Below are 22,330 nucleotides of genomic sequence, written 5' to 3' on the forward strand. Positions count from 1 at the left end.
GGAGCTTCATTTTGCTGCAAAACATACCAATTAGAGCAGAAGAAACTTTGTCGCACCAAAAAACCCTTAAACGGACACAAATTAGACCACGGACCCCCCACCCCCACCCCCTTTTCCTACATATTTGATTAAGCCACTGAATTGTGCTCTAAACCAAATTACACCACACAGAACAGCTTGAATCAATCACTTCAGCTTCTTCTATTTGAATTCAGATTTGTTTGACCATTGACAGTCTGCTGCAATAAAATCTCAAGTGACATTGTTCCCTCTACTGGGAATAAGACTCCAAAACATTTAATCTCTTTCTCCAGAGAAAGAAGAAACTTCCTCCCTATCCTATTGTAGCACAGCCTTATACAACTGACCCTCAATCCAGCTGATTCACACTTTAACCGCCCTCCACCGACACAGTCCAGTGAAGCCAGCAGAGCTACATCATTTGCAGAAAGCAGAGATACAACCCCTGAGGTCAGGAGAGCGTGAACCTTCTCCCTTCGTTGGGCGAGATGCTGGAGATTCGGTCCATGGATATCGCAAACAGAATCTGTGACAAGCAGCACAAGAAGTGGAGCCTGCAGCTCCTTTTACTTTGGAGAATGCAAACACAGCTAACACATTTTTATAGACGGGATCAGTGGCTCATAGCAACACAGCAAACAGTCTATAAACCTTTGCTTCTGCCAAGACATTAGAACATACCATGACCTTTCTATAGGGAGGAGACACTGTGAGGCTGTTGCATTAGGATGCATCAGTTAAAGCAAGAGGTCCCTGATTAGCTCGCCTCACATTATAAACTTCCACAGTCGTTTATTCATGTGTGGTTCCACAGATCTCCAGTCAATGCAGCCAATTTGTAAAGCCCCAACTTGTTTTTTTTCTCCAACTTTAGTGATTAATTGTTCAGCTCAAAGCCAGAGGAGAAAGCAGACGATTAGAAATCATCCTGTCAGCCGTTTCCTGTCCTGCTGTCCTCTGTTTGGTTGTTTCTATGGGGCAGTCGTGACTGCAGCAAACAGAGCTGCTCTGCAGTGCAGTGCAGAGTTATTACACACACACTGTGTCGTCCCCATGAGCTTCAGCTTAAGTCTGACAGGGACAGCAGGACAAGACACCGCCGCCCACCCTCAACCTCACATCTCCTGTTTGTTTGTTCCAGTTCCTGGTGTTGAGCCGAGCTAAAGTTTGTTTTTATGTTTTATGTAAATCCAGGTTGAGACGTTTTCAAAACTGCACTAATCTGCATGTGCTGCTGAAACGTGTTGCCAAACTTTTCTAAAGCCACATTCTCATCATCTTACACTTTATACATTTCAGATCAGGATTCTTGCACAGCTGGGACTTATACAGATGATATGACATCACATGACTGGACACTGGACCCTCAGCTGTCCAGTGACAAATAAAGGTTATTCACTCTCACCAGACTACTACGTCCCCAATGATGTCGACAGCAGCCCAACAGGCAATATCAATACAGTCTGGTCCACATAATCAATATTATTGAAATAATGCAGCTGCAATGTTATTTTGTTTTTCTATCATACTGTACATAATGTTTATTTTATTTTATCAGATGTTTCAGGCATACGTGACAAATAATATTTAATTAATATTTATAATTTCACTCAATATATCACTCAATAAAGACTGTACAAAATAAAATGGGTTAATACCCCATAAAGAAACTCACCTTGATGTTTCTCCTTGATGGTCGTGTCCCTGATTATTTCAGAACTTTGATCAAAAAGCCTGAGCAGGCTCCTATACTTTCAGTCGACCTTTATATAAAAGTTTTGGCAGTTTAAAAAACCCACGCACCGTCTGAGCGGTTGTTTTGGTGCTGGACCTTCATCACACGTGTCTGATGGAGGTCATATAGATGATGAAGGTTTCTAAAGATTCAGAGCTCTGCTGCTTTTAACCCGCAGCAGGAGCTTTGACCCTTCACTCTTTAAACTGGCTCCCAGACAGTGTGTTTGAGAACAGATTTTAGTATTTTATTGCTGACTGTTGAATCTGTCTGTGGCCTCTCTCCTCTTTACATCCGACCCTCTAGTTCCACTCTCATCGGTTTTCACCCTGAGATTCTCACAAGAAAAAAAACTCCTCTGTCTGTTTCAGAGTAAAAACTAAAGAGGACAGAGCTTTTGCAGTCGGGAATAATCTGCCTGAGGAAATCAGATCAGCGTCAGAGTCCATCATCTCTTTTATTGGAGAGCTTTTTCTACTTGTACTTTCCCTTCTTTTATTTTGACTCTATTAGTTTTATACATGTTTGTCTTCTCTGTTTAGTTTCTTGCTTTTGTTCTGAAGTAGCTTTTGAAAACTGCTCTAGTAATAAAGATTATTATGAACGTATTGGTCAAATCCAGATGATTTTGTTTGACAGTGTGAAATATTTAATATTTAAGAGGAAACAAAAAGGTGGATGTCTAGAGTTTGACACAAAAAGAAGCTGCTGAAGATAATCCTGCTGCTGCTGCTGCACTCAGGTGATGTGATGGAAGGATTTCATGTGAATTCCTGTGCTGCACTCAGCAGCAGCAGCAGCTGAATGTTGCATCGCCCCACCGACGCTGATGAGAATGCACTTCTGGGACAAACGAGTCAAGTGACTTTCCTCTGCTTAGAAACTGCAGCCGACACATGCATATAGTCGTCTATAAATAGTCCTGCATCGTTCTCTCTGTGCTGTGGCTTGCAGGCTGGCAGCTCTGCAGTCACGACTGCCCCCGATCCCTGCTAGAATGAGGCTAAAGCTCCCTTCCTGCAGGCTCTCTGGGTGTACTGCAGCTGCCGCTCTCTACTCTCTCTCTCTCTCTCTCTCTCTCTGCAGTCACGGGTTGTCCCTGCGTCAGAGCCAAGCTTTACAAGCTCTGCTGATCATCACAACCGTATACGGCAATCCTTTGAGCTCCCAACACGCCCTTACGTCATGGGGACTTACGTCACACACCAATGACGACACACTTAGGTTATGTATCCGTGGCTATTATTATATTACTACAGCGTGTGAATGAGGGAGGGAGGGATGGTGTTGAATATAGCTGCCCCCCCTCACCCACCTCACCTCCTTCTCTATTCATTATCTGCACTCTGGTGTCATGTTGTGTTTTATAACAGTATTATGTATGCCTCTAGGTGGGAGAATTCATTAATGTGTGTACATGGAAACACATTTACATGGATGGTGCAGCTGACAGATATTAATACTCCGTCAGCTGTTGTGCAAGTTGTTGTTTATGCAGCGATCCTGCATCAGTGCTACAGACACTGAAACTTTCTGCTTACTTTTTGAAAATGTTTTTAGTAAACCTACACGTCTGTTTGAATTCTGAAATGCTGTAAAGATAAATACCGTAGAAATCATGCAGAGGGAGAAGGACCATGTGGTGCCAGGGTTTGTTTCTCCTCTAATTTCACAGTGTGTGTGTGTGTCCTACTTTTAGGTCAGGAGTGAGTTGCTCCCAGTAAACACAGATTTGGTAATTGGTGGCTCAGGAGACACTGAAACATCTTCTTTAAAATACAGAAAAAGGTGGTTAGACATCTACATTTGACTATTATTTCATTACATCTTACATCTTATTACATCTTGAATATAGAAATTAAAACTGTTTTAACATTAACAATATGTAGCCTATACCAGATCTAAAAAAACAACAACTATAAACCGTATCAAATCCAGTTTTTGCCTCAACCTTATTTAGCTATAAATCAGTTTTTTCTGAGTTTTGAAATACAGCTACAGGAGAAGAACCAGAATCTTAACACCCATAGATTAATGCACAGCCCGACGGCTTCTGTGGAATCAATCGACATCTGTAGTTTGGGAGGGAAGCTTTTAAATTTTGGCGTTTTCTCTCCTGGTGTGAAATTGATGCTTACCACCAGCGGGAAACCCGTAACTTGAGGAGGAAATACATTTTGGCACAACATGTGGCCAGCACCTCCACAGGGCTGTCAGTCAGATGTTTTCTGGGTCGTAAATTCTCAAAAAAGAAAAGTCACAAAGAAGGAAACTTTTCAAAACAGATTCTCTGGAGCAGTGGTTCTCAAAGTGCGGCCCGGGGACCCCAAGGAGTCCATGAGAGGATTCAAGGGGGTCCCCAACTTTTTCCCCAAGATTTTACCACATTTTTTTAACAGAAATTTTCCTTTTTTCCCCCAGAAATATTACGTTCTTTTCCAGAAATATTACTTTTTTCCCCCATAAATATTACTTTTTTTACCCCATAAATATTACTTTTTTCCAGAAATATTACTTTTTTTCCCAGAGATTTCTTGAAATTTTTCCAAAAATTGGCAGTAATTTTAACATACATTGACTAAAAAAAGTAACATTGCTCAGTCTCAGGACAAATATTTGTGAATTTCTGGTATTTGTCTAAAAATTTTGACCAATGGGGGGGCCGTGGTCAAATTTGTGTCCACTTAGGGGTCCTTGATGTAAAAAAAAGTTTGCAAACCACTGCTCTGGAGAATCTAATGAAAGTGCAGCAAGAGACGAGGAACCATGCAGAGAAAAGAGAAAGTAAAAGAAATGATTACAAAAGTGTGATCAAATATAACATTTATGTGGAAAGGCAAGTGTTTACTGCTGAAATGCAAACTCTGTTGTTTAAAGTAATAAAACTGCACAGAAGCAGGCAACATAAAAGAATGTGTAGACACCAGACAGAGACAAAACTACCACACACAGCTGAGTAAAAACACAGACACCAGTGTTAGTCAGTATGAAAATAGCATCTTTACTAATCTCTGCAAAATGACTTACGCAATTTCCCATTTGCTCTTCACTAACTACAGCAACAGCGACACACTGTGTGATTGAGCCATTAGTGACTCCTCACACAGTTTCATCTCGGTTGATCTGCAGTCGTTTTCTGCACAGCTGTCTGTAAGTGTTAGATTCGTACAACACAAACGCTAGGAAGCATCTGGTTACACACTTTAATACACGGTGTAGCACAGAGGTCGAGCTTCTTCAACATGTATCTTCAGGGTTTCATCTAAAAGCTGAGACAAACACGTCAACACAACTAATGTCACATTAGTGCCTGAGCCGGAAATATAAAATAACTGCAGGCTCATGGATGCTATGGAAACACCTGGTGATGAACGTCATTAACCAGAGTTGGAGCCTGTCTTTCCCCTCCAACGAATCCATTTCTTAAATGTTTTTTTTTTTTTTTTGCCTTTTGTCCTCTTTATAGCTCACAATAATAATATAGAAAAGTAAATATATATTTGCTTCCCCAACACTTTTTCAGTCTCCAACATCCTCACTCTGACCCAGTACAAACATGTTAGAGCAGGTGATATCTGAGCTCACCTGTGATTATTCAGTGAAGGTTTCATCTGCGGTTAACTCTAAATGGAAATCATGCAAACTGATGATTTGCATGTTTTAACCCTTTATCTCCTCAACAGACTGTGTGCTGCTGTAACCATGTCTGCTCCATATGTTCTACAGTATAGCACACTCCTCTAGGCAGCTGCTACTGCCACCACATTGGTCCAGATGTGCAGGTGCAGGTAGCTGCTGACATTTACCAGTCCAGTTGCCATCTGAACATTATCAACGCAAGATGCTTCCTAATAGTTCGACAGGGTCCATGTTTCTTTATTGTCGGTCTGCCAGGTTTTGATTTACAGATGGTATAACTGACTGTCGAATGTTAGATGTTCATTCTTCCCACAAACATCCGAACGCACAATAAAGCCCAGTGCATCTACAGAGTAATACAGTATGAAAAGCATGGACAGGTAGAAGCAGTGCAGACGGAAGAAGTGGCAGTAAAGAGAGAGACTCTTCTCAGTAAACTGGAGTTTAAAAAAAAGAAAGAAAAGGAAACAGGAATAAAACTCTTGAGGTGAAATCCAGTGTTGGACCAGAACCACGTAGTGAGCAAGGTGGCGCTATTGTGTCCTCTCTAGCTGAGAATACAGGTCTTCGAATTTGACTGGGCTGCACTTGCTGCAGGAGGACGGAAGAAAGGAAAAAAGGAAGGAAGGAAGGAAGGAAGGAAGGAAGGAAGGAAGGAAGGAAGGAAGGAAGGAAGGAAGGAAGGAAGGAAGGAAAAACAGAGATTGAGTTATTTTTCCAGGATTTAAAGTTGCATCATTAAAAGAAATGCATTCAAACAAAAGTACTTCTTTGTGTCCCTGCACCAAGTGGCACTTCAACACTGGCACATGGACTGTTTGGGCTCAAAGGCATCATCCCACATGAAAATGGAGAGAGTGAAGCATTGTTTGTGTGTGTGTGTGTGTGTGTGTGTGTGTGTGTGTGTGTGTGTGTGTGTGTGTTGACATGTCTGAGGGCCTCCTACCTTGTCTGGCTGCCACAGCTTTCTCAGCCGCCTCCTCCTTTTCTTTCTTGTCCGCCTCCAATTCGGCCAGTTTGGCTTCGTGCTCCTCCTTCTTGGCGTTCCACTCCTTCCTGTTGTTCAGCAGGCGGTCCAGCATCGGAGTGATCTCCACGTGGAAGCGACTGAACTCCTGCCGAGCGGGAGGAGAGGAGGGAAAGTCGACAACAATCAAATCACGGCGGATCGATGCGGCTTTGTTAGATTTATTAAATCAGAGATACGACACTAACTAATCAGTCTCACATGGTGCGAACAAAGTTAATTATGATAATCCAGTTGTACATCCGAACCATCTTGAAATAAAGTTACGCAGCTCTTAAAATAAAGTCGATATCAAGCTGCTTTTAATCTCTGTTAGCCAGTGGCAGGTGTTTGACTTAAAGTTACTTGGTGGTGTGTGTTAGTTTTTGTGTATGTGTGTTGTGTGTCTGACCTTGTACACAAAAGCACAGACGAAGTCGATGAAACCACACTGCATCTTCGGCAGGTCTGCTGCTTTGTGTCTGTCCATCATGGGCTGGAGGAGACAGAGAAGGAGACAGACATGGTTAAAACACTCATGCAAAGTACGATGACATCACCGCTGTGCTACTTTAGCTTTAGATACTGTAGCACCGATACTGATGTTCTGTTATCTGCTGCTCAACTGCCATTTAAAAACATTTAAAACACATTTATATTGTAGCTGTAACAGAAGCTGCTTCACCACCTGGTTCCCACTTCATCTAATAGACTGATCTGATAAATCAATCAATTTCTAAGCTTAAAGCAGAAGTGAGTGATATATTTGTGTTCATATAAGTCTTAAATAGTTATATCTTCCGACAGCAATCACTTACATAGAGTGTTTGGTCTGAAACACGGGTCTCTCAGTCCCTCTGCTCTGCTCTGAGCCGAAGAGAAAACATTTATCGTATCCTACAGTTTTTATCCAATGAGGAGAGAGAACGGCATGCAGGGCTGTGTGTGCAGCCAAGGAACGCCGTGAATGTGGTGACGTAGCGACGAGGACTGTTATGGTGCGTTCAAGGAAACTCGTATTTTTCCGACCGTGAAGTCGTACCAGTTCGATCTGGTACGAGTTCACCGGTCGGAAGTTACGAGTGGCCGTTATAGTGACTTTCACCGGTAAAACAGGTCGGCAAAACATGAGTGGGTTGCCTGGAACGCTACAAAGTCGTAAGTTGTGACTTGAAGCTGTAATTTACGATTTCAAAAGCCTGCCTGGAACGCAGCATTAGCGAAAACGACCGGACCACTCACTTCTGTTTTAACTGAAACTATGTGTTAAGCTCTACACAGGGACAAGACACCACAACACAGTGTGTGAATCTATGGCTGTCAGAATTAGACTATGCAATTATTGCAACCAAAGAGATTTATAATATTGTAATATCTTTCAAAAAATGTAAGAAATTATTAATGATAATAAATAATAATAATTTAAGTCAATTTGGTTATTGTGTGTTTTGTTTTTTCTTTCAGCAAAAGAGTCAAATTCTAGTACGGTACAGTAGTAGAGGATAGTTTAGTGTAGTGTTTGTGACAGTAACCACACAAAAAGAACAGCTACACTTCACAGTGAATGACAAAGGTGTAATATCATTTGAGTTATTTACACAATATCATTTAAAAAAAAAAATATATATTATTGTTATTATTATCATATTTAAATATTTCAATTTTTAAATATCACAGTCGTCATCCATCATATGAATCGATCCAACAGCTGGTCTTTTAGCTTTGATGTCGCCCTGCTGAAAATTCAACTTTTAGTTTAAGTATCTACTTTTAGTATCAAATGTATTCGACTGATTTAACTTCAGGGCCTCTGATATTGTTCCAGCCTCAGTGAAGCTGCTCTAGAGCTGACTCTGACCTCTGACCTCTGACAAAGGCCTTTTTCAGAAATGTGAGCTCATCCTCACTGAGAAAACTGTTGATTCATCCAGAGATTTAAATGTTTAGATGCGTCGATTCGGAGCCTGAAACCTGAAGAGTCTCCTTTAGACAAGAGGGAAGTCGTTCCTCAGTCTGTCCTTCCTGAACAAACCATGTGAAGTCATATGAGCTTCACCGTGCTTGCTGCTGTGGAGCAGTGTGAGCAGCACACCAGACTGTGAAAGGCTGTCAGAACTGTGCCGACTGTAATTGCTGGTAAAATTGCCCACCTACATTTCCTGATAAAATTGATCAAGTGTTACAGCCTCTGCAAACTCTTTTTTTTTTTTCTTCCTCCTTGTCAGACCACAGTGACTCACATCATCCACTGCTGGGGAAATACAAACTGATCAAAATGAAAAGTTTTCCCTGCTGACTGATGCTATTAAATTCAGAGCAGTGCGAGGTGAGAGAGAGAGTGGGATGGTGCTTCTCACACTTGAAGTGTCTCAAGGACACGAGGGAATGAAACACAGCAGGAGAGAGAGACGGTGGCAGAGAGAGAGACGGAGAGAGACGGTCGGCCGAGGCGAGCCGGGGCCACAGTCACCGCTCTTTCTGTATCAGTGCTCCACATAATGGCCCCGACATCGCTCAACACCGACGCCACGGGGAACCGAATCTGTCTTTTCATTTCGTCTTCCAGCTGCGTCTCTGTCTCTTGTCCTCCTGCTCTCTCATCCCGTCCTTCCCGCTCTCCATCCTAAAGTGAAACACAGACGACTGCTGCACTGTCTCGCTGTAATTCCCATGATTCCTGTGTCCTCCCACCAAATCCTCTTTCTCCTCCTCTCGAACATCGTCTTACTGGCACAAGCCGATCCAAAAAAAAAAAAAAAAAAAAAAAGAAAAGATATGGAAATCTAATTACGCAGATGAGCAGATATTTTTTGACGACTGCTGGAGAACTGATATGCATCATTACCTATTTCAAACTCCAGCATCATGTCTGCGTCTGTCCAGATTACTGACATTAAATTGATCATATGATTGAGGTCATCATGAAGGGATCGTTCCAGACAAACCGGCTCATTTTTCACCTTCTGCTGCAGACTCTTGATGAGACTATACGGCCCTGTTCAAATTTACATTAACATGACTGTTGACACCTGGATTTAAAAATGCGTCTCCATATGCAAATGATCGATCATTTGTGATCGGATCTCACTCAGCTCTACAGTGAAATATATGAAATCACACCTCAGTACTTCCTGGGTGCAGTCACATCTGAACTTACTCCTTGTAATCAGATGTAACTACCAGGCTGAACAGGGCCACAGTAATCTATGGTTAAAGGTAAAGTAACTTCAGTAACTGTACATAGTATACTGATGAAACTTTGGGATTTAAAATAAATAAAACTATTAAACATTTCCATAATAAGAGTATTTTTTTGTGTGTTTTAGTGTTTCTGACCCCAAACTAAACCCACAAACAGAAAACCACATCAGCCTGGGAAATTCCATCTGTCTTCAAACCTCAAGCTCTGTTTAATTCAGTCATTCATCTTGACCGACTTTCTAAAGGACGTCCTCCTGTTGAGGTCAAAGGTCAGAAATGGAACAGCAGCAGCAGCAGCACTGCCTCCAACTGAACCTTCACACCTGGGTCCAATGTTCCCATCTCTCTTAATCCCACTAAATCCTACTGTGTCCTTACAATAGGCTGCTGCTCCAGGACCGTCCTCTCCAGGTCTCCCTGCTCCCAGAACTCTGCAGCCACAGCCAGCGCCACCTACAGGGACAAACAAAGCAGATTTTTTGGTTAAAACACTCAATGAAACAAAATCATGCAAGTGTTGAATGGAGGGACCAGGTGGGCGGGGCTCAGTGACTGCTTTGTTGTGACATCACAAAGTGACAGGAAGTCCTGACGGCTGGTTTTAAGGCTCAGTTTCTGAATACAGGCAGTGTGCATTTCTCTGTGGACTGAGGCTTTGATACTTTTACGGTATTAATATAGAACCTAGAGCTGCTTTATAATCACACTACACATGGACATCTATCTTTATACTGTGTGGAGCTTTAACACAGACATCTACCTTTATACTGTATGGAGCTTTAATACAAACATCTACCTTTATCACAAAGCAGCCACTGGAGCACAGTGTTTTATTGCGGAGGAAAAGCTCCTGTACATCTCCTTAAACATCATCCTATAAATCTTTTACAGTTTTCAATAAATGAGAATCTTGTTCACTGCTCACGAGGCAGTTTCAGGCTTTTTGTGCCTTGATGAGATGAAAGCTTATTTTGTCTTGCCCCTCGCAAAGCTAAAATGGAGCGAAACGCGTGATCTGATGAATAATATGTGAATTCTGCATTTAGGCTAAAAAAAAAAAAAAAAAGAAAGAAAGAAAAGAAAAATAACAAAAAAACTCATTTTAGAAAGAGCTAGTCATCAAGCCAGTTTGGAGGGAACAATTGCCACGAGGCTGTGACAGGCTGTAGACAGATATTCAGTGTGCGTGGGAAGCAGAACTGAGTAACTAAAAAAAAAAAAAAAAAAAAGTACCAGCCATGAAAATGTCAGTGGAATATGTTATGAGGAACAGATCAGCTCCAGCTTTTGTCTCAGTGAGGTCTTCCTATCATCAATAAACATCTGAGTGACTTTATCAGCACTTTGATGATTTTTATGTAAGAACGCAGTCGTCTTATCGACTTAAATCACAAACTCCCGCTGTAATAGAGACTCATTTCCCACGAGCAGAGATTCCCTTTGCTTAAATTAAGTGTTGGTATCAAGTAGCTGCAAGTCTCTTGATGCAAACCTTAATATGGACGGCTTCGTTTTGACAGCTACGATATGTAGCTGCTGTATTCAGGGAGGAATTCACCTTTTAGGAGAGGAGTTAGTCATCAAACTACTTTTAGAGCCCAATTCACAGGAGGACGGGTGCTGCTGCAGATAGATATCCTGACAGCGTGTGTGGGATGTGGAGCTGACTCACCAGGTGCAGACAAAGGTGAAATCGAACTAAAAAAAATGTATCTGCCAAAAAAAATGAAGGTGGAATATCCTAATTTGTTCAAGCAGAAGAAGCAACAGAGCGGAAGTCGAAATAAGACTGAAAACTCTTATTTTTATATCAGTTAACTTGCTGAAGTTTGTCCGAACATCAGGTGGTGGTTACTGCAGGTGTTTGAGAGACTGTAGAGTAAACATCTGTAATACACAATGGGTGACATCAACTTGAAATGGACAGACCACAGCACACTGACATAAACTTATACTATCAGGGCGGTGTTTGGCTCAGTTGGTAGAGCACCCGCCCCATGTGTGGAGGCTGTGGTCCTCGCTGCAGGCAGCCCCGGTTCGAGTCCCGCGTCGATTGGCCCTGTCCTGCATGTCATGCCTCCCATTTCCTGTCACACTCCGAACTTTCCTATCTAATAAAGGCATGAAAAGCCCAAAAAATATACTTAAAAAAAAACAAAAAAAAAAACGTATACTATCTATTAGGAGCGAACAACGCGTTTCGCTTTGAGGGTTGTCGAGGTTCGCCTCAAGGTATGGCTAAAGCATTAACAGGTGTGTTTAAATGCCAATTGGTCACATGAGTCTATGCCAAAATATATATACATATACAGTATATAGTAATAACATAAGCTGCGTTTACATGGGTCCAAAAATCCTATTTACAATCAGATTAAGAGGTCAATCTGATTCAAAATGTAAACACCTTACTGGTAGTCTATGCCGATTGATAATCAGCTTCTTGCTGCATGTAAACGGCTGAATAGAGTGGATTTGGTTGATCTAATTCTGGCGGGGGGTTTTTTGGTCAAAAGCGACTAACGACAAATCTAGCGACTTTTTTGGGTCGTTTTATTTAGCGTTCATGTATACAGATCAAATAAGATTCATTTAATCTGATTGTTTTCAGATTCAGATTGAGGAAAACACTGCATGTAAATGCAGCTATAGAGTTCTTGCACCCTTCTTGATTAGATTGTTTAAAATCACACCAACCATGATAGTTGCAATGATGTTTTTATATATTTATATTGTCTTGTACACTGTATAGTGTCTATTTCATTCCTTTTTGCATATGTAAAAAACAAAAAACTGGGATTTGGACAATTATGGGTCATGCGACCAATTGGCATTTTGCTCTGGCAGTCTCCTGAGGCGAACCTGCGAAACTCGTTGTTTGCTCCTAATAAACAGTAAAGTCTAAGTCAGTGTGCTGTGGTTGGTCTATTTCAAGTTGATGTTGGATGTTCCTGCTGCCTACCAGCACCTGACTCGTTTGATTGACTTCAGTTTGAATAATAATAGGTGTTTGAACATTATCTCATCGTTGTGTTTGTGTGACCGTTGCTAATATTTTTTGCACTAAAAGTTGTGGCCAAAATATTATTTGGTCACAACCAGAGACTCACACCGACCTCTCCTCTCCTCTAACCGGTCGTATGGGAATAATATTCATTTATGTCTCTGCTCCAGTGACAGTCGGAGCCGGAGGCGTGTTGTCTTTCGGTTGTCTTTCCGTCCATTTCCATTGATACAATATCTCAGTTCCCTCGGGGGAATTTCTACTGGTGCAAAACTTTCACTTGAAGTCAAGGATGAACTGTTTCCTGTCAGACGTCAAGTACTCGCTGACCTCAGAGAAGAAAATGGTTAATATTTTATATGGCTCTGTATAAACAGGATGTGACCTAAAACTAGTCTGAGTTTAGATTTCCTGGGTGTCAATCAGGAGCAGTGCAGCCAGGTTAAGACTGTGACTCTAATACAAAGTTGAAGAAGAACAGACTGGTATTTATGAGTCTGTCACATTACACCATGAAGAATACCAGGTTAATGATCATTTAACTGCTTAAATTAATATATTCATATGTTTCAATATGGGACAAATTAATATTCAAATTCTAATTATCTGTTCAAATTTGAAACTTAAAGGGCAACGGGTTGTGTCTTGTATTCACACTCACTTCTACCTGGACTTTTGTGAGATGGCCATGAAAATCAGACCATCAGAAAAGTGAAGTTGGTGGAAAAACTATTGGAGTTAGGTTATGTTCTCTATTTTCTATGAAAGCGACAACATGAGCCTGAGAAACCAAGAAATATCCTCTTTAACAATGCGAGCCGTAAAGACCACAGAGCTACTTCTCATTTTCTGAATCAGTGGTTCAAACACTTTTAGCTCGTGACCCTTGAAAATGAAGCTACGTCCCATTGTGACCCCTCGTTACAGGTTGGACACGACTCTGATAATAAACATGGAACCTGTGATTTTATTTCTCTCTCAGTTCAGATTATTTTTGCGGCTTTAGAAGGATAAAATAATCTGACGACTCCAATTTCTCCTCTGTCAACATGTGATGTATGAAACAAAAGCTCATCTTTCCGTGCTTTAAATTACCAGTGCTGTTTTTTTTTTTTTATTATGGCTACAGTGGAATTGCAATGTGTCTGCAGCATATGTGTGTGTGTGTGTGTTTAAGGATGCAGAGCAGGCATCGCTGACAAAGAGCTCATGTTCCCAGTCAATTGCAAACAAATAAAGGTAAAGAACGACCCTCCAGCAGGGCCTGTTGAGCAGGCGCCGATACCTCCTGTTAATATTGATATTCCTGTGTGTGGAGGCTGGATGGCAACGTGTATATTACATACTTTACTGAAGTAAAACGCTGAGCCTGCCAGGCCGTAATGAGGGGAATGAAAAGCAGCGGGTTGCTTTTGATGCATGGGGCCGTCAGGAATCACTGCTGAACGCCACTGAGAGAAATGGCAGCGCTGACAAAATGTCATTCTCTGTCTACTTTATCACTGACTCCCGCCCCTCTCTCTCTCTCCTGGAGCCTGTGTACGAGTGTGTCTTATTACAGGGAGCGGCGGCTGGAGAAGTGGTTTCACAGCCACTACAGTGAAGTATGAAAAGGAGCTCGTGTAGAGATCACACAGGTTCGTACCTTGCTCTGAATCTCCCACGGTTTGGCGATAGCAGACAAGTCACAGGCCGTCATCATCATGGCCCTGCAGACACAGAGCATGTGACATAGAACTGCTTATATGCAACTGTGTTAAAGGGATAGTTCAACATTTTGGCAAATTGGCCCATTGCCTTAAGCCCTATAGTTTTAGCAGTAGGTTCATTACCTTTAATTGTTGGTGCAAGCTATTTTTAGAACGGCGGAGCAGAGGCTAAAAGGCAGGCTAATGGGATTTCTTGGTTTCCTCATCAAACTTATCAAATACACAATCCAACAACTCTGGTGGACAAGTTGTGACCTGCACATTCACCACGCTATGAGATAATAACAGAACGTTACGAGACAGAGTTGATTTAGAGGTACATTCATGCAAAACCACTGATGCACATTGCCTTCAGGGACAGTTTTTCGGCAAGCAGTCTCTGTATTTACCTTTAAAACAACTCTGACTCGTAACGTTCTGTTATTATCTCATAGCGTGGTCAATGTGCAGGTCACAACTTTTGGAGCGTTTTGGAGTTGTTGGATTGTGTATTTGATGAGTATTATGAGGGAAACCAAGAAATCTCATGAGCCTCCGTAGCGTAGCTCTGAGCAGCTCGTGGCTTGGCTCAGCCGTTCTAAAAATAGCTTGCACCAACAATTAAAGGTAGCTAACCTACTGCTATGACTATAGGGATTATGGAAATGGGCCAATTTGCCAAAATGTTGAACTATCCCTTTAACTGTTAGTGTGAGTGTGTGTGTGTGTGTGTGTGTGTGTGTGTGTGTGTGTGTGTGTGTGTGTGTGTGTGTGTGTGTGTGTGTGTGTGTGTGTGTGTGTGTGTGTGTGTGTGTGTGTGTGTGTGTGTGCGCGCCTACATGACGATCTCTTTACGCGTGGTCTCCAGCATCATGTACTTGGTCCATTCGTTCCAGTTCTCGTAGGTCTTGGATTGGTCCACGATCTTCTGGAACATGGTCCTCTTCCTGCACAGAAACCAAACAACAACACAATGAACATCTGTTTCATCTTCACATGACATCACAACCACAGCTGTATGTATAACTCACTTACAGGTGAATGTGTAGGTAAGCTTATGCTGATGTAGAAGAGCTACTGTAGTACTAAGACAAGGGTCTTCAACGTTTTTTTAGGCCAAGGACCCCTAAACTGATGGAGAAATGGAGCAGGGACCCCCTACTATATTGTATAAAATTGTGTTTATTATCAAACTGGGCTGAGTACCTTGTATTAACGCACCTTGTTACTGTGCATTTAATTGTAAGCTTTTCAAATTTATTCATGTTTTTGAGTGAGTAGGGGGCCCTGTTAACTGATACCAATGCCAGTATCAACAATGTCTGTCGATTGCATAATAATCACAGACCAGCTATTCAAATTTAAGTTTTTATTTAAAAATAAATGTAAAAAAATATTTAAAAATTGTCTAATCAACCAAAAATCTTGCGACCTCCCTGCAGCACCAACACGGACCCATTAGGAGTCACGGACCCCCTGTTGAAGACCTCCGAGCTAGATTATAGCAGGAGCTGCTCAATTACCATTCAGACTCCAGGTGGGAGTGTGACTTATGGTGCGTGCCAATTTGACATGTTGGAATTTTAATCTTGAAGTCGGATCTCTGACTCGGGAAGTCGGACAAATCCCACAAGCCCCGGCATATGAATTCTAACAATGCTACAGTAACAATGGCATGCAGTGGTTAACGGCTCGTTACAAACTTGCTTTTATTGTAAATTTGTACGGCTTTTTAGAAACTTTAGAAATTGTTTGCATTTAAATCAACATTTACAAGCAAGAAATTGGTGAATTTTCATCCATTTATACATGAACAGTGTTTGTTTTTTCTACTGGGGAGTGCTCAACTCAGAGCTGACGTCATTCCAAGCTCATACTTCTTCTGTATTTAAAGTATAGTTTTTGGGCTTTTTAACCTTTTTTTAGAGGACTGTAGCCTCTGCATATGCTACACAGCACCCCTCTTTTTCTGTATTTAAATTATACTTAATGAAACAAACACAACAATTAAACGCATTCAGTCCGTGTAATGTGATGTATTTTTGAGGCTCTTGTACTGACTTGAAGTAGAGAGCCAGGTCAGTGGCGATGATGGCGATGTCCATGAGGTGGATGACGTGGTCGTGCTGACGCCGGTTCAGATTCTGATAAATGTTCAGAGCCTGAAAACACAAGTGAACATCAACACAGTCAGTAAGAAGAATAACAAAGACACAGTGATGGGTCAAAGATTTAGTTTTGGTGTTTGGTTTAGGTTGGAGAGAAGAAACCCTTTTTTTGTTTTTTCTGCTGTAGATTATGGATGTTTTACTTTACCACCGTCCTGTGGGGTGAGTCCATTTTGATCATGTCTTTCTCTGTCTTTTGTGTTATGACGTTTGATGCAGCACATCTGATCTCTAAACTATAGGAATACCACACATGCACAGACTCACACAGACGCCCTTTGATGTCAGATGAGACAGAAATTATGCGTGACACAACTGATAAATTAGAAAAGATAAACAGAGAAAGATGAGTTGGAAGCTAAATGGGTTTCCACTGCTGAACTGGACGGTTAAGTTAAAGACCTTTTACACTTTTTTTTTTTTTTTTAGAAAAAACTGTAAAAAAAAAAAAAAAAACATGTTTTGCCTGTTTTATTCTTAATTGTTGTTATGCCCCTGATGATTTATTGCTTTTCTATGCCTCTTGTGTTTCTTTTTACTTCCTGTATGTCTTTGAGTTCTTGAAAAGCGCTTTATAATTAAAATGTATTATTATTTATTATTATTAACATCTTAACTGCAATTCTATTTACTGTAACTGTAAGTAAACACGTTTTCCGGTGGGATTATAGAGAAAAGGTTGTTTATATTTATTGTAGAACAGTTGTATCGCATCATTTTCTCCTGTACAGATGTTTAGGTGTTAATGTGTCCAACCCTCTCACTGTGTGTGTGTTTGTGTGTGTGTGTGTTTGTGTGTAGTGCAGCGTACATCATCTCTCAGCAGAGTCTTGCCAAAGTCCAGATGGTGTCTTTCCAAGATGGAGGAGCCGTGAAGCTTCGCCAGAGGATTACCAGACCTGGATACAAAACACACACACACACACACACACACACACACACACACACACACACACACACACACACACACACACACACACACACACACACACACACACACACACACACACACACACACACACACACACACACACACACACACACACACACACACACACACACACACACACACACACACACACACACACACACACACACACGCCCAGAATGATGGGAGGTTACCCTGTGATAAATCATGCATGTTAAAACCAGGGTGGGCCTGGCCCGCTGCGCCCACGGCTAATGGCGGCTCACATTAGCTCATCCATCAGCAGGTGGAGCAGAGCTGCAGGAGGTGGATCTGGTCAATATCAGCGTATTGATGTTCTAGGTGTGTGACGTTTCCTTCGCCCCAAAGAGCTGAGGTCAGCTCATCTCGTGCGCAGGAGGAGTGGCTGCTGTCACTTTGAGTCAATTAAACGCCCACAGAATGAGCAAACAGTCCGATTTCAAACAACGAGACAAGTTTTAAATGAATGTCACTGAAATTGGGTCATGGTGGCAACAAGTGATGAAGAAAAACCTGTTATTCATCATTCTACATGACTTTAACTTAGTTCAGTTTATGGTTCTGGTTGGCTTTAGCTTCATAGCTAGTGTTAGCACTAACAGCTGTTTATCAAAGTTCATCCAACAGCTGAATCCAGAGGTGGAAAACATTTTGTTTTTATTTTATTTCTATTATATCTCAGTTGTTTGTAAACTAGCACTGTCACTGTCCAACAAAGAGTCACTGTTTGATTCAATCCTGAAGAAGAAGCTGCTCAGGGGACGTATTATAATCTCTTGTACAGTAAACGCTACGATGGAAAGTAGCAATAGCAACAGATTTAAAGGGATAGTTCAATATTTTGGCAAATTGGCCCATTGCCATAATCCCTATAGTCATAGCAGTAGGTTTGTTACCTTTAATTGTCGGCGCAAGCTATTTTTAGAACGGCGGAGCAGAGCCGCAAGCTGCTCACAGGCTAATGGGATTTCTTGGTTTCCCTCGTCAAACTCATCAAATACACAATCCAACAACTCCAAAACGCTCTGGTGGACAAGTTGTGACCTGCACATTCACCACGCTATGAGATAATAACAGAACGTTACCAGACAGAGTTGTTTTAGAGGTAAATGCAGAGACTGCTTGCCAAAAAACTGCCCTCGACAGGAACGCACATCAGTGGTTTTCCATGAATTTACCTCTAAAACAACTTCATCTCGGTCAATGGGCCAATTTGCCAAAATGTTGAACTATCCCTTTAACAAACCCTGAAGCTTATTATCGCGAAGAGTGAAGTGGTTTTCATTCATCATGCTCCTCACCTGTGGAACACCTGAAGTCGGCTCAAACACTTCATTCATTTAAATCTGGGTGGAAAACATCCCTGTTTTCTGCAGCCTATTCATATTTGTTACATTATTTTGATCATTCACAAAATGTATTATTTTAATTCTAAATTATTCATTTTAATTGTCCTCATTATTGTGTATGAACTGTGCTATACATTTCCATTGCCTTGCATCTGACTTAGTTTTCTTACACTTCTCTATATTCAGTCTCTGTATGAGCTTTAATTCAGTGTCCTACGGTAACGTTCCAGGAATTTAAATCTCATCAGGTTTTATTCACTCCGCCCATCTCTCAGGGATCAAACCTGATATCTTTCCTGATATTCACTGACAAGCTGTAACACTCCCTCCTTAACTTTGTCCCTCTGCAGTTCTTACTTCATCTGGTAGAGGTTGTTGGTTCCTCTGTGGTCGATATCGTGGCAGAGGCCGGCGGTCACCATGGCCATACACTCCAGGTCTGTGTAGTAACGCTTCAGATCACCTGTCTGACAACATGAACACACACGCACGCACGCACGCACACACACACATGGAGAGAGAGCAGAGACAAAGAAGTGAGCAGGATTTTCTCTCTCACTTGTTTCCTTATTAATGACCAGTCCAGACTGGTTTTTATCATCGACAGACGCACTTCATTATTTCCTCTGTTTGCTCCTCCTCTCTCACATATAAACACAGCTCAGACACAAGCGGTCACGTACAGAACATTTCAGATTAGGGATGTCACAATTATAGGTTTTCTTTGTACGATTATTGTCAGAGAAACAATCACGGTATTACGATTATTATGCATTAATTAATTTCACAACATATGAATGTGTAAAATCAAATAGTCAAAATATAATTACATTACTAATTATGTACACTAAATATTATTATTATTAGTATCTACTATCAATATATAACCAATTATTAATCCTCCAGGGGAAGTGTTTTAAATATTCAAATCATTAATACCAAAATGTATTTTAATAGTTTGTTTGTTTTTTATCACAAATGACATGCTAAGTTTTAAATTCCTACCAATTGTATGTTACGTTAGGTAAATGCCAGTATTTCTTACTTCTTATCTGCCTCCGTGTTTCCAACATAATCTTTTTTGGAAAGTGATGGTATTTAGAAATCCTTATGATTAATTAATTGTGGTGTTTAATACCGCAATTAATTGTGAAAACAAGTAATCGTGACGTCCCTATTTCAGATAATGATCAGAGGGGATGAAGGAGGAGGAGAATAGTGAGAAGGGGGACAGGAAAGATGAAGTATGAGTGGTGAGATGGAGGAGGAGGATTTACTGAAGAAAGGAGGAAGAGGGGGAATGACGGAGAGCAGGAGGTGAAGGATTGATGAGTAATTATGGCGAGGAGGTGGACTGTGTGTCTGACCATCAGCAGGGTGAACATGGTTTGTCCCACGTTGAATCCGTGTCTCCAGTTGTGGTAGGTGATCGACCTGTAGCCTTTACTCAGGGAGTAAATGAACCTCACCAGAGCCTGCAGACATCACACACACACACACACACACATTAACATTACTGCGCTTAAGAAATGAAAAGTATTTTTATTATTATCTAAGTAGCTCCAACTAACTGACGACACAAAGACACATGAAGAGTCTGATCTAACGCAGACAAATACATTAGCTTTGCAACATCGGTATGATTAATTATTTATTTATAACCGCTGCATGTTGATATTAAAAAAACACAAGAAAAGTGTGTTATTGAGTTATTTCAAGTGCATCTTAGATGAGATATTGTTTTGAGTCTGTTTTAACAAGTGTGAACCTCCGGGGGTCTGTGTACTTCGCGGCCATGAATGAACCGTTTCCCTTTTTTTTTTCTTTGATAATACAAAACGAAAAACAGAAACGAATCATTATCCATTTTCCATTATCCGTCATCCGATTTAATTTGACCGTGACATATTTGTAAATAGAAATTGGGAATTAAAAAACCTCCATGGAAAACTCCTTTCTCTATTTCCTGTTAGTTTCTTCTCTGTGACCCAGAGTCTGCAGACCGACCCCTCACAAAATAAAAGCACAGCTCGAATAATGCGCCCTCTGGTCTTCTTCTGTGGTCGTGGTGGCTCACTGGCGCTCCATAGACAGTCACGGTCACAGAGAAGAAACTAACAGGAAATAAAGAAAGAAGTTTTCCATGGAGGTTTATGAATTCCCAATTTCTATTTACAAATACGTCAAATTAAATCGAAATTTGCCCATATTTGGATTGCCTGGGAGTTAGGGGGCGGAGTCCGGTGCTGCCTAAATGGAGTCAGTGGAGCAGACCAGTCTGAGCTTCAGAAACACTGTGAGTGACATCATGAAGGCTAAATTCCCCTTTATTAACGTTTTACATCACATCACTTCAATGCCTCACAGATAATGTGACAGGAGTGTCAAACTTTATGAATCTCAGCCTGTGAGATAATCACAGAATGTTATTTGGCAAAAAATGAGAAGAACGCACCTCTCTGGGGACGTGAAACTTGTCCACCACTTTCAGTTCGTAGTACATCTGGATGCCACACTTCACCAGGTCCAGTTGAGTGAACTCAAAGTCACAGAAGTGAAACTCTAGGATCTCAGTTTTCTTGGAGGGTGGCAAAACCTCCGACTGTGGACAGAAAGGGACAAATGTGTAAATCCATACGGTGGATTTGTGCAGTCATGTTGCCACAGCCTGATGTGAATCCCATTGTTAATCATGTCACAGCATTGCACCAAAGAGAAACCTTACAGACGCAAAGGTCACCAGTTTGATCTGTGGAGTTGATATAGTAAATGCCATAGCATCTCTTTTCCCTGTCACTTCTCCACCTGTTGTCTTTCCTGCTTCAAAGAAACATGTTGTATGAGGACAGATGTGTGTCTTTGTGTGTTTACCAGAATCTCCTGGAGCTCCTCCTCCTCGCACTCGTCGGGCTCCTTCCCCCATCTCTCCCTGGTGTTCTGGGGGAAAAAAGATCACACATCATCCTCACTCACCTTGGATCAAACTCCTCAGCATCAATCATCCGTCTCCTGATCTGAGGTCACATCAGGTCATCTCTCCCGCTCTTTCTCTCTTTTTTGTCCCCTCTGTCTGTCTGTCTATCTATCTACTGACAAATCACCTCATACAAAATCTGACAGCCTATTTCACCTCATAAAAGATGCTCATCTCCTGTTTCTGTCGTCTGCATCAGCTTTGAAACCGACTGGGTTTGTTCTCTGTGGCACGAATAATGAAGGGTTAAGCACCAGCTCTGCAGGGTTAGTCATAGTGTCTTCTGCTTCCATCCTTGTTGTATTTATATATACAAAATTACACTATACATCTGTACCAGTCTCTAGTTGTAGTTTTTTTTTCAATTTCATGTCAACAAAATGCTGCAGCCCTCACAGCCCTCAAATGTACCAAACTCTCATGTTCAGCTTTTACTAAATACAATTTTCATTCATTTTTTCAATAGACTCGACTGATTAGATTAAAATGACTCTAAAGCTCTTCCAGGTCTCATTACCTACTTTTTTAAATCAATAAATGCACAATTTTCATGACTTCGGCATCGGTACTCTTGTATCATACTGTAAGAAACTAATATT

General features: G+C 41.2%; 1 protein-coding gene across 1 annotated transcript in view; it reads right to left on the reverse strand.

Moving 5' to 3' along the window:
• Nucleotides 1-5,942: 5,942 nt before the first annotated feature.
• Nucleotides 5,943-22,330, reverse strand: part of pde6a (phosphodiesterase 6A, cGMP-specific, rod, alpha) — a gene marked incomplete at its 3' end in the record, with an annotated part of 33,730 nt that continues 17,342 nt past the window's right edge. Inside the window, exons 12-23 of the mRNA XM_083980369.1 lie at nucleotides 21,629-21,694; nucleotides 21,213-21,359; nucleotides 20,125-20,232; nucleotides 19,115-19,224; nucleotides 17,271-17,358; nucleotides 16,353-16,453; nucleotides 15,131-15,238; nucleotides 14,249-14,312; nucleotides 9,981-10,055; nucleotides 6,814-6,897; nucleotides 6,342-6,510; nucleotides 5,943-5,986 (exon numbers count right to left, since the gene is read on the reverse strand). Coding sequence (XP_083836495.1) covers nucleotides 5,943-5,986; nucleotides 6,342-6,510; nucleotides 6,814-6,897; nucleotides 9,981-10,055; nucleotides 14,249-14,312; nucleotides 15,131-15,238; nucleotides 16,353-16,453; nucleotides 17,271-17,358; nucleotides 19,115-19,224; nucleotides 20,125-20,232; nucleotides 21,213-21,359; nucleotides 21,629-21,694 — 1,164 coding nt within the window. The remainder of the gene's footprint in view (nucleotides 5,987-6,341; nucleotides 6,511-6,813; nucleotides 6,898-9,980; nucleotides 10,056-14,248; nucleotides 14,313-15,130; nucleotides 15,239-16,352; nucleotides 16,454-17,270; nucleotides 17,359-19,114; nucleotides 19,225-20,124; nucleotides 20,233-21,212; nucleotides 21,360-21,628; nucleotides 21,695-22,330) is intronic.

Source organism: Trachurus trachurus, assembly GCF_905171665.1.
Source record: "Trachurus trachurus genome assembly, chromosome: 10".
NCBI lineage: Eukaryota > Metazoa > Chordata > Actinopteri > Carangiformes > Carangidae > Trachurus > Trachurus trachurus.